The following is a 13,309-nucleotide window of genomic DNA, read 5'->3' as shown; positions in this document are numbered from 1 at the left end:
GCTTCCGAAATGTTCAACCGAGGCTCGGCTTCTAATTGGTTGCAAGAGCGTCTCCACTCACGCGGAAGCCGCGTTGGACGTTCCAAAAAGTTTGAAAACCAGAGAATTTACTTCCAGGTTTTCAGCGTTCGGGAGCTGAAACGTTCCAAAACGGAGCCGTTCAGGAACCAAGATTTGACTGTACTATAATTTTTGGTGCTTAAGAAGGCAAATTCACACCTACCTATTACCTTTCTCTCTCTCCCTCTCTCTCACACACCTGCTCTCAACATCCCATAAATTAAACATAAGTCCTTGTTGCCCTAAGGGACCCAGGTGGCGCTGTGGTTAAACCACTGAGCCTAGGGCTTGCTGATCAGAAGGTCGGCGGTTCGAATCCCTGTGACGGGGTGAGCTCCCGTTGCTTGGTCCCAGCTCCTGCCAACCTAGCAGTTTGAAAGCACGTCAAAAATGGAAGTAGATAAATAGGAACCGCTACAGCGGGAAGGTAAACGGCGTTTCCATGTGCTGCTCTGGTTTGCCAGAAGTGGCTTTGTCATGCTGGCCACATGACCTGGAAGCTATACGCCGGCTCCCTCGGCCAATAATGCGAGATGAGCGCACAACCCCAGAGTCGGTCACGACTGGACCTAATGGTCAGGGGTCCCTTTACCTTTACCTTTACCTTGTTGCCCTACTCCCCCCCCCTTTCTTGGTTAAAATGTTGTTTGTTTCAAATTATGAACTTATACAGATTCCCCAGTATGTCAAACCTGGATTCTTATTCATCAATTGATGGTGATCTCAGATATGTCCTACCATGGGATCACTTCAGTAATCCATCCCCACTCTGTGGCTTTTGCCAACTAAGCTAACCGAGGGAACAGATGTAACATAAATTAATTTACAGCAACGTATTAACATTGTTGCACACCTATAATAATCTCGACTACTTTGTTTCTTTGTTGCTGTGCTTAATTGACTCTGACAGCAAGAAACACAGTTTGGGGAAACTGCAGAAAATTCAGTAGGAGCGATCATAACAAAAACATCACACTGTGCTTACGGTATTCTGATTTGGCTTGTTTCAGGCTTGGAGTGGCTCATTGTACAAGTTCTGGTGATTTTATACAGTTCAGTGTCAATTTAGAAGTCTGTCTTTTGCACTTTAATGTGCACTATTACGCCACTCTCTGAAAGCTTTTTATTTGATCTCACAATGCATCTTGCAAAGCAAAGCCTGAGCAAAAAGCTAATGCAATTGAACAGCAAAGCTAATCTCACTACCCACATCAGTATTCTTATTCACAGAGGTATTAACATTAATTACCATCCTTAGTGAGTGGTTTTTAAATACACTTCCTGCCAAGTTACCAGAGAAAATCCTGCAATTGTCCCATGTCCCAGAATGAGCCTAACAACAATATATATGTAACAATGTTTATGTGCTCAAACCATGTGCATGTGAATTGCTAATGTTTATTAGGGCATTAGAAACTGTTTCTCATGAAATGCACCAGCATGACACTATGAGGGAACTTGGAAGGTATCAATTTGTTTAGCAAATTCTTTAATCGGAATTGAATAAATTCAAGACGTTAGCTTACCAATATTCCTAAGAGCAGCAGGCCAAAGGAAACCAAAAACAGCAGGAAGCAAGGCACTATGATACCCCCATCTCTTTTCGGATCCTACAAAACAACACAAACCTATACAGGTTAATTGGGGGTATTTAAAGGTCCAAATGTTCCTAGCACTGCTGTTCAATTACCTATCCAGATAATCCCTTTTAAAAATCCGTGGCCAGAAATCAAGAGCCTTCATTATATGCAAACACCTCAAATTCAAAGCAAATGTTGTAACTCAAACTCAGACCACCCCCATTCCAAATTTTCCAATTGCTATCATCAAACAGGACAGAAATGCCGACTCTACTATCTCTTACATAAAATTGATCCCTAGAACTGGAGTGATTGATCCACTGATCCAAATGTCTCTGAACTGTTTCCTTCTGCTTGGTGCTTCTTTTGTGGTGTAGTGTGAGGATCAATCAGACTTGAAACTACTTCCTAGCACATGACATCATAACTCAAGCACAAAACTAGGGAAGACACTGAAGGTCACTGATCAGACCATCTGCCTTTAAAGAAAAATAAAACAGCTTGGAGGAGCAGATTGGAATGGGACTGGTGGGGTTTCTCTGAAACCATTTGTCCCATTGACAGTATTAAGGGGGCAATTTACAACAGGAAAGGGATCCATGAAGAAAGGATTGCCCCCTCTCTTATTGTCAGAGTTCCAACCAAATCTGAGAGTCCCCATTTCTGTTCTTAAATTATTTTAAGGAGATGGGAGATCTGATCCCATATCTCCAAGGTCCCACATTAAGAAAATACACTGCTCTGTCTGTGGAAGCAATTCCACACATGAGGGTTGGGCTTTGGTGTCAATGATATGTGGGTGATGACACCAAGCTTTATTTCTCATTTCCATTTGCAAATCTCAGGGAGGCTGTAGAACTCCTGAACAGGTGTCTGGGGGTGACTTTAGAATTAAGCTGAAGTCTAATACAGACAATGCTATGGGTGGGATGGCTGGCTGATCTGGGTGGACTGGTGTGACCAGTGCTAGATGGGACCAGTGTTGAAGCTCAGGTGTCCTCCTAGACACCATGCTGTTTGTGTCAACACTGGTAGTGTCTGTAGCTAGGAGTGCATTTTAGCAGCTCAAGCTGGTACACCAACTACAATCCTATCTTGAAAGATTGGACGTTGCCGAAGTAAATCAATGCTTTAGTCACATTCAGGTTAGGCTACTGTGATGCACTTTATGAGAGGCTGCCCTTGAAGATGGTCTAGAAACTCCAGCTGAGGTAGAATACTGCTGCTCTGCTGGTGGTGGGGGCAAGGTTATAAGAGAATGCAACACCAGTTCTGTAACAGCTGAGCTGGTTATCAGTGCATTTCTCAGCTCAGTTCTAAGTGCTTTGGAACCAACTTATTTGGAAGTCCACTTTCAGCCATACAAGGCTGCCAGGCATTGAGATATGCATCAGAAGCCTTTATGTCTGCTCACATGTGAAGAAAAGGCTTTTTTGTGGTGGACTCCAGACTGTGAACAGAGGGGCTGTGAAATCTATTCACCAACTCAGCTGCAGTGAGCTAGCTCCACAGCTGCACATTGAGCTGTTGCCACCTCAGCATCTAGCTGGGAAGTACCTGTCCATTCTGGCTGCCGGCTTTTCCCAGAGCTGGCTCCATGGAGCTGTTACCTGGCTGAAGAGGGACAGCAGTGGCTGCCACCCACCCTTCACAATGGCTTTGGGGGCTGAAATGTTATATATAAGAGTTTTCGCTTTTTCTCTGAAGGCATTGTGAGGTTTTTTGTTTTTTGTTTTAACTCAGGTGGTGAATACAGCAAGACACGTTAGTTTCCTGAGTTCAACAGTGGCACTGAGCCAAGGAAGTGGGAGAGCTTAATTCTCCTCCCCTTCATTCTCCTTGTCATCCATGGAGGTCTCTGTTACGTTGAAAGTGGTGGGGAGGGGTGCCCTGAAGGAGGGAGGGAATTGAATTGTGGTGCCCTCTATGGTCAATCCAACTTTCTCAAAGGGGCAGTTCGCCCTCACTTGTGGGAGTGACACTTAGGTCAGAGGAAACTAGTCAGAGGGCACAGATCCTCCCCCAACCTCCCAAGGGAAAACTAAAGCAAGAGATGGCAGAGAGGAAGATGGGAAAGGGAGGGTAATAATGGGCAAGTCTAGAGTGCACAAATAAATAAATAAATAAATAAATAAATGAATGAATGGTTGGCCCAGCCATTATGGATGGCTTCCAACAGAATATGTACACAAAAACACAACAGAACATCACACATTAAAAGATTCCTGATACAGGATCTCTTCAGATGTCTATGGAAGGTCGTATAATCATTTATCTCTTTGACACCTGATGAAAGATGGTTGGGAGCCACTATGTTCTGCATTAAAGGATAGAGATATCACTGAACATACCTTTTCGGAATCTGTAACCAATTGTCCAGGTGAAGTAAGGAAATCGGACAATATCTCAAAAACCTCCAGAAACTCTGGGATTGTTTCACAGCCACCATACCAAAACATAAGGGAGATAACCTGTGCAGTCAATCAAATAATTCATCATGAGCTTTCATCATCAGGAAAGTGAAATTTTCATTTTAATTTCAAGCCTGCATAACCAATCGATCTTCATTTGTTCATTTGTTTAAAGTGCAAATAAAGATAAAATACAAAAAAAATGTTTTTGTATCAGCCAGGCATTTTTGCAGGCTGCATACATTAACTGGAATAAAAAGACGAACAGATTATTACCTGGTTGTAACATGGCACAGCTTTTGACATAATTTCAGCTATATCAGCATTTATGATGTGGGAAATCTGGCCCCTAAAATGTATGAATCTAAAAAAAACAAAAGCAATGTTGTCCTTTTCTCTTTTTTTCAAAAAGTGATCTCCATCTGAGTTAAATCTGAATCCTTACCAATATCTGTGACAGGGCGAACAGATAGGCAATTCCTCCACTCCTCCAAGCCACCCAGCTATGCTTTGGAGTCCTTCTCACAGAGCCTTTCTGAGATTGTTCTGTGTTGCTCTGCAGTTCCTGCTGCTCATCAGCTCCATTTGGTGGTTCCATCACAGCTGGCTTTGAAAGACCTTCAAGTGCGCAAATGAAACCAGTCAGGAAATAAAACAGCAATATAAGCGTTTCGCTCTTGCTTGGGCTGCAGGGGTTACATATGCAGATGGACGGAAAAAGCTGTCAGATACCAGCCAGCAACCAGAGTTAGTAACTGCAGCTGGAGACATGAACACCACACTAATCCATGCTACCTTCATAGCAGAAATGTAGTGTGGGTGGCTATATAATGACCCATTCCCCCTCCCCACCAGCAACAGAATCAGGGTTTTGCTGTTCATTAATAAGCTGTGATTTAACTCTTTTCCTACATTGCAATTTATTACATTTACAGTATGTACTTCAGTTTTCAGTTCTTTCCTTTGGGGCTGTGTGATATCATATGCCTTGCTTTACACCAGGCATCCCCAAACTGCGGCCCTCCAGATGTTTTGGCCTACAACTCCCATGATCCCTAGCTAAGAGGACCAAGTGGTCAGGGATGATGGGAATTGTAGTCCAAAACATCTGGAGGGCTGCAGTTTGGGGATGCCTGCTTTACACCTTTACATATACTTGTTACAATCATAGCTGCCAAGTTATCCCTTTTTTTAAAAGGGATTTTCCCTTATGCTGAATAGGCTTCCTCGCGAGAAAAGGGAAAACTTGGCAGCTATGGTTACAATAATAAACTGAACTAGCCATTTCGAAGCACTCACTCAGAACCAATAAAAGGGCTTCTGGACCAAATGTGATTGTGCAGTACTACACTAATAAATCACACCGTGTGTGTCTAAAGGGCACCATGGAATTTTACACTACCTCCTCAATGAAGCGTCCAAAACAGATGTAGCATGTTCATACTCCAGGTTCCCAGGCATCCTATATGGGGTGTAAGTTCCATTTAATTCAGCTGAATGTAGGGTAAATATGTACATAGGATTTGGCAGTAAATCCTGCAAGTCCAGACACTGTTCATTCTATTATTTTCCCCTGAATGATCAAAGATCTATAATTCTCAGTGACAGCTGTTTCAAAACTATATTTATTGGCTGTATTATTATTATTTTTACATCCCACTGTTCATCCAAGGAGCTGAAGGTTGTGTGCAAGGTTCTCCCATCTCTCATTAGCTTGTGGTGTAGGGGCTGGTCCAAGGTCACCCAGCAGGCTTCACAGCCAAGTGGGGATTTGAACTCTGGTCTCCCTGGTTCTAGAGCAGGACTCGAACTACAACACCACACTGACTCTTACTACTCTGTTCTGCTCAAAACAAGCTGCCATAGCTGAAGCATGTGAGAGTTGGTTGTAGAATAGGGCTGTAACTGATAAAATAGGAATCTGATTTATTATGAAAATACTCTTCAAACAGAGTGCTTGAAACAGAAACATAGCTTTCCTTCTCTCCTCTGTTGGCCTCCAAATAAAACCACAGATAAACTGCTTAAGAATCCTCCTCTGAGATGGTGAGCAACAACCGCTTCCTCCTGACCCCTCTCCTACCTGGTCCCACCCACAAAATGGCCTATTGTAATCTATGGACAAGCTGAAGAGTAGCTGTGCGCCAAAACGTCTGAGGAGATTGCTTGACTTTACAGTCATTGCTGAGTCACCAATCCTCTCCACATTAATTTTCACATTGCTCCCACTCAGTCCACCTGCCATTTCATATGGAACGAGGGATGGAGGGAACGAAGCAATGTTCTCTTTTCCCATGCAGAGTGCCATTTTCTCCAGTGGGTTCTGTCTTCATCCTTGGGACGAGGCCCCTAAAAACTGACTGGTGATCATGCACTTAACAACATGTCTCTCTCCGTGTGTCTTTTCACACACGTGTGTGCGTGCGCAACAAAATTGTGGCAGCTGCTTTCCTGAGCAATGTGTAAGTAAAAAGTAAAGCATCTCCAACTCCCATTGCTTCTCTTGAAGATCAAGCCTTATTATATTCAAGCCTTGTTATATATATGGAGAGGCAGCTGGAAACAGCTTCACCTCCCACACTTTTGCTAGATCTGACACAGCTGTGCCAGAGAAGGTGAGGCATGGCTGCTAGAGTAGCCCAAAGATGCTGACTCAGCTCCCTAATGGAGTTTTGAGGTGAGCACCACCACAACTTCAGAAGCAGCAAAGAAAGCCTAGATGAGGCAGAATTAAGATAGGACTTGATAAACTATGTTGCTGGGAATGCTTGGTGGAAAAGCTTGAAATGAGTCCAACCAAACATAGGCCAGAGTTTCTTTGAAGACATCCCTTTTATAAAATTCTTGAAGAATTTTGGCAACCACCAAAATCACCAAATTATTTGGACACATATAATTTCTTTTAAAAAGAAACTCTCTCACAAGGCAACCCTCTAAGAAGGAACAACTCTCCTGAACATAAAAAAGAATCCATGAAAAAGGAAATTAGAAAATTTCTTCTGACATAAAATCCCCCCCTAAGGAAATGAGGAATTATGAAATATTGAGAGAAGAATTTGTTCTAAAGGTTGAGGTCTGTGGTGTGTGTGTGTTATGAAATCATCTACTGAGGCAACATCCCTTTAAAATGAAGGCAGTAAATGTTTCCTGTAAAGGTAATATAAGACAAATGAAGGAAGGGTTTCAGCTGCTGAATGGCATGCAGAAATTCAACGACTTCTCTAAAAAAGGAAACAGCAATAGAATAAGCTTTTCCTTCAGGGGGAAAACCTGCATAAGCCCATCAGATCCATAGTTTCATCTCTTTCAAGTGGCTTCAATTTTGGCTCCCTGTTCTGGAGCTCATTCTCAAGGTAAAGCAGAAGAAGTAAAAGAAAAGGGCACAGAGCTGTCTGTATAGCATACTGAAATGACATTTCTATTCTTCCATTAGCAATATAACAATTGATACCATTGTGTAACCATACCATCTTCATTAATCTCCTAAAGATAAATTTTGGAACATCCCAGAATGTTTTACAGCAGGCATAGGGAAACGTTGGCCCTCCAAATGTAGTTGCACTAAAATTCCCACCATTCCTGACCATTTGCCATGCTGACTGCCACCAATGAGAGTATGAGTCCTTACCCCCCCTCCCAACACACAAAACAGAAAAACACAAGGTGTGGAACCTGTTGTGAGCAGCTAGAGAGGGAAGAGAAAATTAGCAAGAAGCATGAAAGTTTTTAGGTGTGTGCTCTTTGGATCCCTGAAAATTTTGTGTGGGAGACCTAAGTTTGCAATATAAGAGAAATATGATAGAAGAGAAATGACCCAGCTTTCTAAAAGAGGCTGAATACACACAATAATCTTGCCACAAACAAATTGTGCTAAATTGTACTAGAGGTGATATGCTTATCTGAGTTGTTCGCCATAAACATAGGTCACCAATGAAGGAAGAAAGGACAAGGACACCAGGAGCACCACCATTCAAACCACTGTATGATTTTGTTCCAAGGCTAATGGGGGGGAGGGGTCACAGTTTGGAAAGTGAGCTGGCTGCCCCTTCCCAGAGCAAGATTCCACATCCAGCCGAGGCCAACAGGTCACAAAACCAGTATTAACAGTGGGGAAATGTAGCTTATTCCACAAATCTGTTGTCATTTTGTAGTCTTTCTTTCATGGGGTACATATTATCAGTTCATTTAAGATGTTTCATTATTTGTAACAAAAAAAAAAAACGAAGGGTGGAAAAGGTAACAAAATCTAACAGTTTTTGGATGTTTTGAAGAAAAGAAAAAAGATACTGTAATCATTTTGGCTGGTGCAAAACTATCAAGAAAAATAAGAAATACCAATGATCTATTCTAAACATAACCCAGTTGGTACAGTCTTGGGCCTCCACGGAATTGATAAAAAAAAAAAAGTGGTTTTGTGAGGAGGGAAGTGGACAAGCATGCAAAAATAAAAAAGTAATTTAGAAAAAGAAACTGAATTGTATAGCTTGGATGCCAGGAAAATGGCAGCAGCTGGTTCCCTGATGAACAAGAAAATAGGTTAGCTTGGGGCTTACAATCTTGTTGCTCCTTCCACATGAACCACTGTTTTCTCCATTATTGTTGAATATGGAATTTGAATTTCATCCATTCACAATGCACGGAGCTAAATTTCTCATTGTGGTTGTGAATTCAGCTGTTAAAAGCTTGAAAGAGGTGGTGTTACTTTATTTGTCAATTTGCAACCTGCCATTAATGAATTCATAATGCACTATGTGTGAGCTTACAAATCAGTGTTATGCAACCTGTACAAAGTGTAGCTTATGGTTGGGCTGCTTGCGCTTACCACTTAAAAGAATAAGAATTAAATTAAGTCAGGGAGTCCTCTTCATTAAACTTCTCAAAGAGGAATTTTAGTTCAAGCATTAGTCAAAGAAACAAATGTTTGAACTGACAGAACAACCCTGCAAAGTACTCCACACATGTTTAGACTATGGACACAGGTTTGGTTTGTTTTGGTCTTTTTTCCCCTCTTATCAGCATCTTTGACAATAGATACATCATTTCAAGCCCCAACTAGACCTTTTGAAAAACTGGCTTTCCTTTTTTTTAAAAAAGTATGGAATATGATGTCAGAAATATTAGCCTCTTGTGAGAACACAGAATAATAATAGGTTTCATTATAGTACAAATGGTTAGCATTTGCTATCTTTCAGTTGGGACTTCCTTCAAGGATGCCTTTTTGTCTTTCCTAGCAGGTCCCATTTCTCTTTTGGACAGCTAACAATGGCCAATTATTGCCAAACAATGTAGGGTTTTTTGTTTGTGTTTTTTGCAATAGCTAAAACAAATGTGTGTGGTTATGCAGCATTCAGTGTTTTTCAGTTGTTGTTGTTTAGTCGTTTAGTCATATCTGACTCTTCGTGCCCCATGGACCAGAGCACACCAGGCACTCCTGTCTTCCACTGCCTCCCGCAGTTTGGTCAAACTCATGTTCGTAGCTTCAAGAACACTGTCCAACCATCTTGTCCTCTGTCATCCCCTTCTCCTTGTGCCCTTAATCTTTCCCAGCATCAGGGTCTTTTCCAGAGAGTCTTCTCTTCTCGTGAGGTGGCCAAAGTATTGGAGCCTAAGTTTTTCAGTACTTAGAGGCAATTTGGTGATGGACTTCTGAGCTTTGTTTTTAAAAACAAAACAAAAACCCAGCAACGAATGGCTGTCAGTTCAGCTGCTCTTACCACATCAGTTGCCTAGCCTCTCAACCCTAACAATGTAAAGCCACAAAAAAGTTCTGCGATCCTCCAGCTAAAATAAAAACTACGAATGATGAAATAATGAAAAGGTAAACCACCGTGAGGTGCAAATATTTAAATGTATAAACGACCTTCACATATACAAGGAGATTCAAAAATGTGTGCAAAGTCTCATATTTGAAGTCTTAAAAGTCCAGTATAAAGTACAATAAAGTCCGACAATAAAGTGCTATGATGTATCATGCGTTCTTATCTCTTCCCATGCGTTCTTATCTCATCCAACGGGTGGCCAGTTTCTTTCCCGTTTCACAGGAATGGTTTCCTCAGGGTGCGGACTCTTTCTTAAGTAATAAGAAATTCATATGATGCACCATAAATACTTATACATTTCTTTTAAAACATCATACAGAAATGTTTAAAATTACTCACCAAAGGTTCGTGTGTGAAGGTTTAACAAGACTAACGAAGCTCACAATTCTCAGACTGATGAAATGTAACAGTTAGTTACAAGGTTAAATACAAGGTTCAATCAGTAAATCATTTCAAATGACCAAATCCTTACAAGAAGTACAACACCAGCAACTCTTAAAGATATACAACTGTTAACAATTTCATGAATAGGATAAAAAAACGTACTCCACCATATCCTTGAAATTCCTTGTTCATAGAAAGGCACTAAACTCTGCTTGGAGATTTAACCCCGCGGGTGCTAATGAACCAAATCTATGTATCCAGTAGGCTTCTTTTTTGGTGTAGTTTCCTTTTCAAAGCCTCAGCATTTATTCCAGAGTGTTTGTGCTTATAAATAATAAACCATTTAAAGTCCATTGCTCTATGGTTTTGCTCAATAAAATGGGACGTGAGTGGCGCCTCCAAAACTTTATTAAGGATTAGATTTTTATGCTCTAAGATTCTCGCTTTCACCGGTCTAATAGTACTACCTATGTACCATAATTTACAATTGCATTGTAGGGCATACACAACTCCCCGAGAATTACAATTTGTAAAAGACTCCAACTGGATAGGTTTGCAAGAACCAGGTATTGTAAATTCCTTAATTTCTTGCGTTAATTCACAGGCGGCACACCTTCCACATTTAAAGTGGCCCCGTATACTGCTCTGGGTCTGGCGCGCATCGGAAATGGCCATGTGTACCAACATATCTTTAAGATTCCTCGTTCTACGATATCCTATCTGTGGAATTCTGGCACAACCCGGCAAATCTTTTACCAAATGCCAATGTTTTTTAATTATTCTACTGATGGAATAAGCCAAAGGAGTGAAATAAAGAGCACAAGTAATGGGCTGGTTTCTTGTCTTGTGTGTTCCTCAAACAGACTGTTTCTAGGTTTATAGAATGCTCTAGATTGTGCCGATTTAACTACTCTCTGTGGGTAACCCCTGGATAGAAAATCTTGTGCCATGTTATTGCTATCTCTGTGGTAGTCCTGAGAGAAAGTAGAGTTTCGTTTAATTCTTAAAAACTGGCCATATGGTAGATTATGTTTCAAACTCATCGGGTGATATGACTTATAGTGCAGGTATGAAGGTTTATCCGTGGGTTTTTTAAAGGATCTTACAGCTAACTTATTCACACTATCCCTGAATACAATAGTATCAAGGAAGGTTATATGTTGTGTGTGAAAATGTGTAGTATATTTAATGCTAGAGTGTATCGTGTTGCACCACGAAAAAAATCCGGTTATGCTTTCCGATGATTCAAAGATCAAAAACAAATCATCCACAAAGCGTTTGTAAAATAATATTTTTTCATAAAAAGGGTTGGCCATTGAATTCATCAGGTACTCTTCCTCTATCTTTCCCATTAAAAGATTAGCTATGCTAGGGGCACATGCACTCCCCATAGCCACTCTTACCACATCAGTTGCCTAGCCTCTCAACCCTAACAATGTAAAGCCACAAAAAAGTTCTGCGATCCTCCAGCTAAAATAAAAACTACGTCTGTGAGCATTCAAGTACCCACTTCACGGAGATTGAATAAAGTTGAAACAAGGATAATAAAGTAGGAGGTAGATGAAAGGTAAAAAGCTTAACACAAGAGCCGAATTCTGATCCCAAAACAGAATGGCAAAACTAAAATGCAAGGGCCTTCTAGAAAAAATGTGATTTGTTTAGCTATTGACAGATTGGGCCTGTGGTTACAACTGACAGCAGAATGTAGCTTCAAAAGCTCACTCCTTGGTATAGTTACCAGATGCACTCTAGAGCAGAGTCATAGCAACCAGACCACAAAGAACAATGGGAAGATTGTAATATTATTCTGGAGCTTGCCAATGTAAGTATGAAGGACTGCACAGGTTGGAATGTGAACTTTTTAAAAAGAAAAAAGTGTCCCGTATGTTACTCTTCTCTGTCATATGTGCAACTATGTGAAAAGAGGCATGATTATTTATTCATCATTACTAAAACCATGTGGTTAGTTTGCAGTAATGCAAAGTGTTGTTAAAATCATGAAGCCATTCCTATTCTGAAAACAGAAGTTTATAAAGCAGTTAGTGAACTTCTGAAATACCCATTACAATGAAGCTTTTACTTCAAATTTATGTATCATCAACACATAATTGCTTTCAGTAAAGTATATTTATGATCCTAGCAGGATTATACATTGGTTTGCAAGTCTTTTCCCCCTGGGAGGGGGGATTATGATTTATCAAAACCAAAAGTACTTATATAGCGTTAGGGCAAAATTCTGGGTGCGAGAATGCTCAGCCACCCAGCTCATCAGGCAAGGGCCTGTGGTCATTGCGGAGTATAAAAGGAAGGAGTCCAGCCACGATCTGGAGCAAACAGCAAGGTTTATTACTGCGCAGCAGGTTCAATGCCAGACTGAAAATCGTGAACAGGGCTGCAAGAATTTTTAAAAGTTCCCACCACCATCCCATAATGCACATCGAAAGCATCATACATACATCACTTGTGACAGGGTAAAACGTCAGAAAAGGGGAAGGTGCAAGGGGCATTAGCATACAGGTAAACAGGAGGTAAACAGGATTAACATAAGGTAACAATGCACGATGTCCCAGGACATTGATCAGCAAGTACCAGTAATTATCTGGGAGGGGACCCTTGAGTACCTGGCCAGGGCCGGCTCTAGGTAGACTCCCGGTGGCGTGGTGCGCCAGGGCGCCGGGCCGGTAGGCAGGGCCGGTGCACCCATTTAGGCAAACTAGGCCGCTGCCTAGAGCGCCAGGACAGCTCGCCCCCCCCGCCCGCCGCCGCCCGGTGCTGCCTGGGGCCGCCTCCCAGAGGCACGTGGAGAGTGCGAGCCTGGGGCTACCTCGCCGCGCTTCTCCTCTCAGCTATTCAGCGGAGGCGGCCCCCGGCTCCCACTCCCACTTCCCGCGTGAAGCTCCAGAGGCGCGCGGGGAGTGCCTGACCTGCTCGAGACTGCCCTGTACCTGGCGGGGAAAAACAATGGGTCCAGGTGTGTGTATTGCCTCTGGCTTCAGAGGGTCGGGAATGGCAGGAGATGGTACCTGAATGGATTGTGGATATGCAGAGGAGCACC

The 13,309-nt window shown here is 41.9% G+C and overlaps 1 protein-coding gene across 9 annotated transcripts in view; it reads right to left on the bottom strand.

Moving 5' to 3' along the window:
* The window catches only part of PTPN5 (protein tyrosine phosphatase non-receptor type 5), a 71,955-nt gene that overhangs the window by 28,392 nt on the left and 30,254 nt on the right, over positions 1 to 13,309 (bottom strand). For 7 of the 9 annotated variants that reach the window (XR_015949099.1, XM_088666534.1, XM_088666525.1 and 4 more), the window contains 3 exons: positions 4,497 to 4,669; positions 3,992 to 4,111; positions 1,587 to 1,670 (listed from right to left, as the gene is read on the bottom strand). Coding sequence is in view for 8 of the 9 variants with exons in the window: in XM_088666534.1 (XP_088522660.1) it covers positions 1,587 to 1,670; positions 3,992 to 4,111; positions 4,497 to 4,649 (357 nt within the window). In the remaining variant the exon portion in view is untranslated. Of the gene's footprint in view, positions 1 to 1,586; positions 1,671 to 3,991; positions 4,112 to 4,327; positions 4,416 to 4,496; positions 4,670 to 13,309 lie in introns of all 9 variants that reach the window. The other 2 variants (XM_088666546.1, XM_088666544.1) reach the window with 1 other exon arrangement.

The sequence above is a fragment of the Zootoca vivipara genome, chromosome 1, assembly GCF_965207765.1.
Source record: "Zootoca vivipara chromosome 1, rZooViv2.hap1.1, whole genome shotgun sequence".
NCBI classification, from domain to species: domain Eukaryota; kingdom Metazoa; phylum Chordata; class Lepidosauria; order Squamata; family Lacertidae; genus Zootoca; species Zootoca vivipara.
The sequence above is the reverse complement of the archived record's forward strand: the minus strand, read 5'-3'. Positions and strand labels throughout refer to the sequence as shown.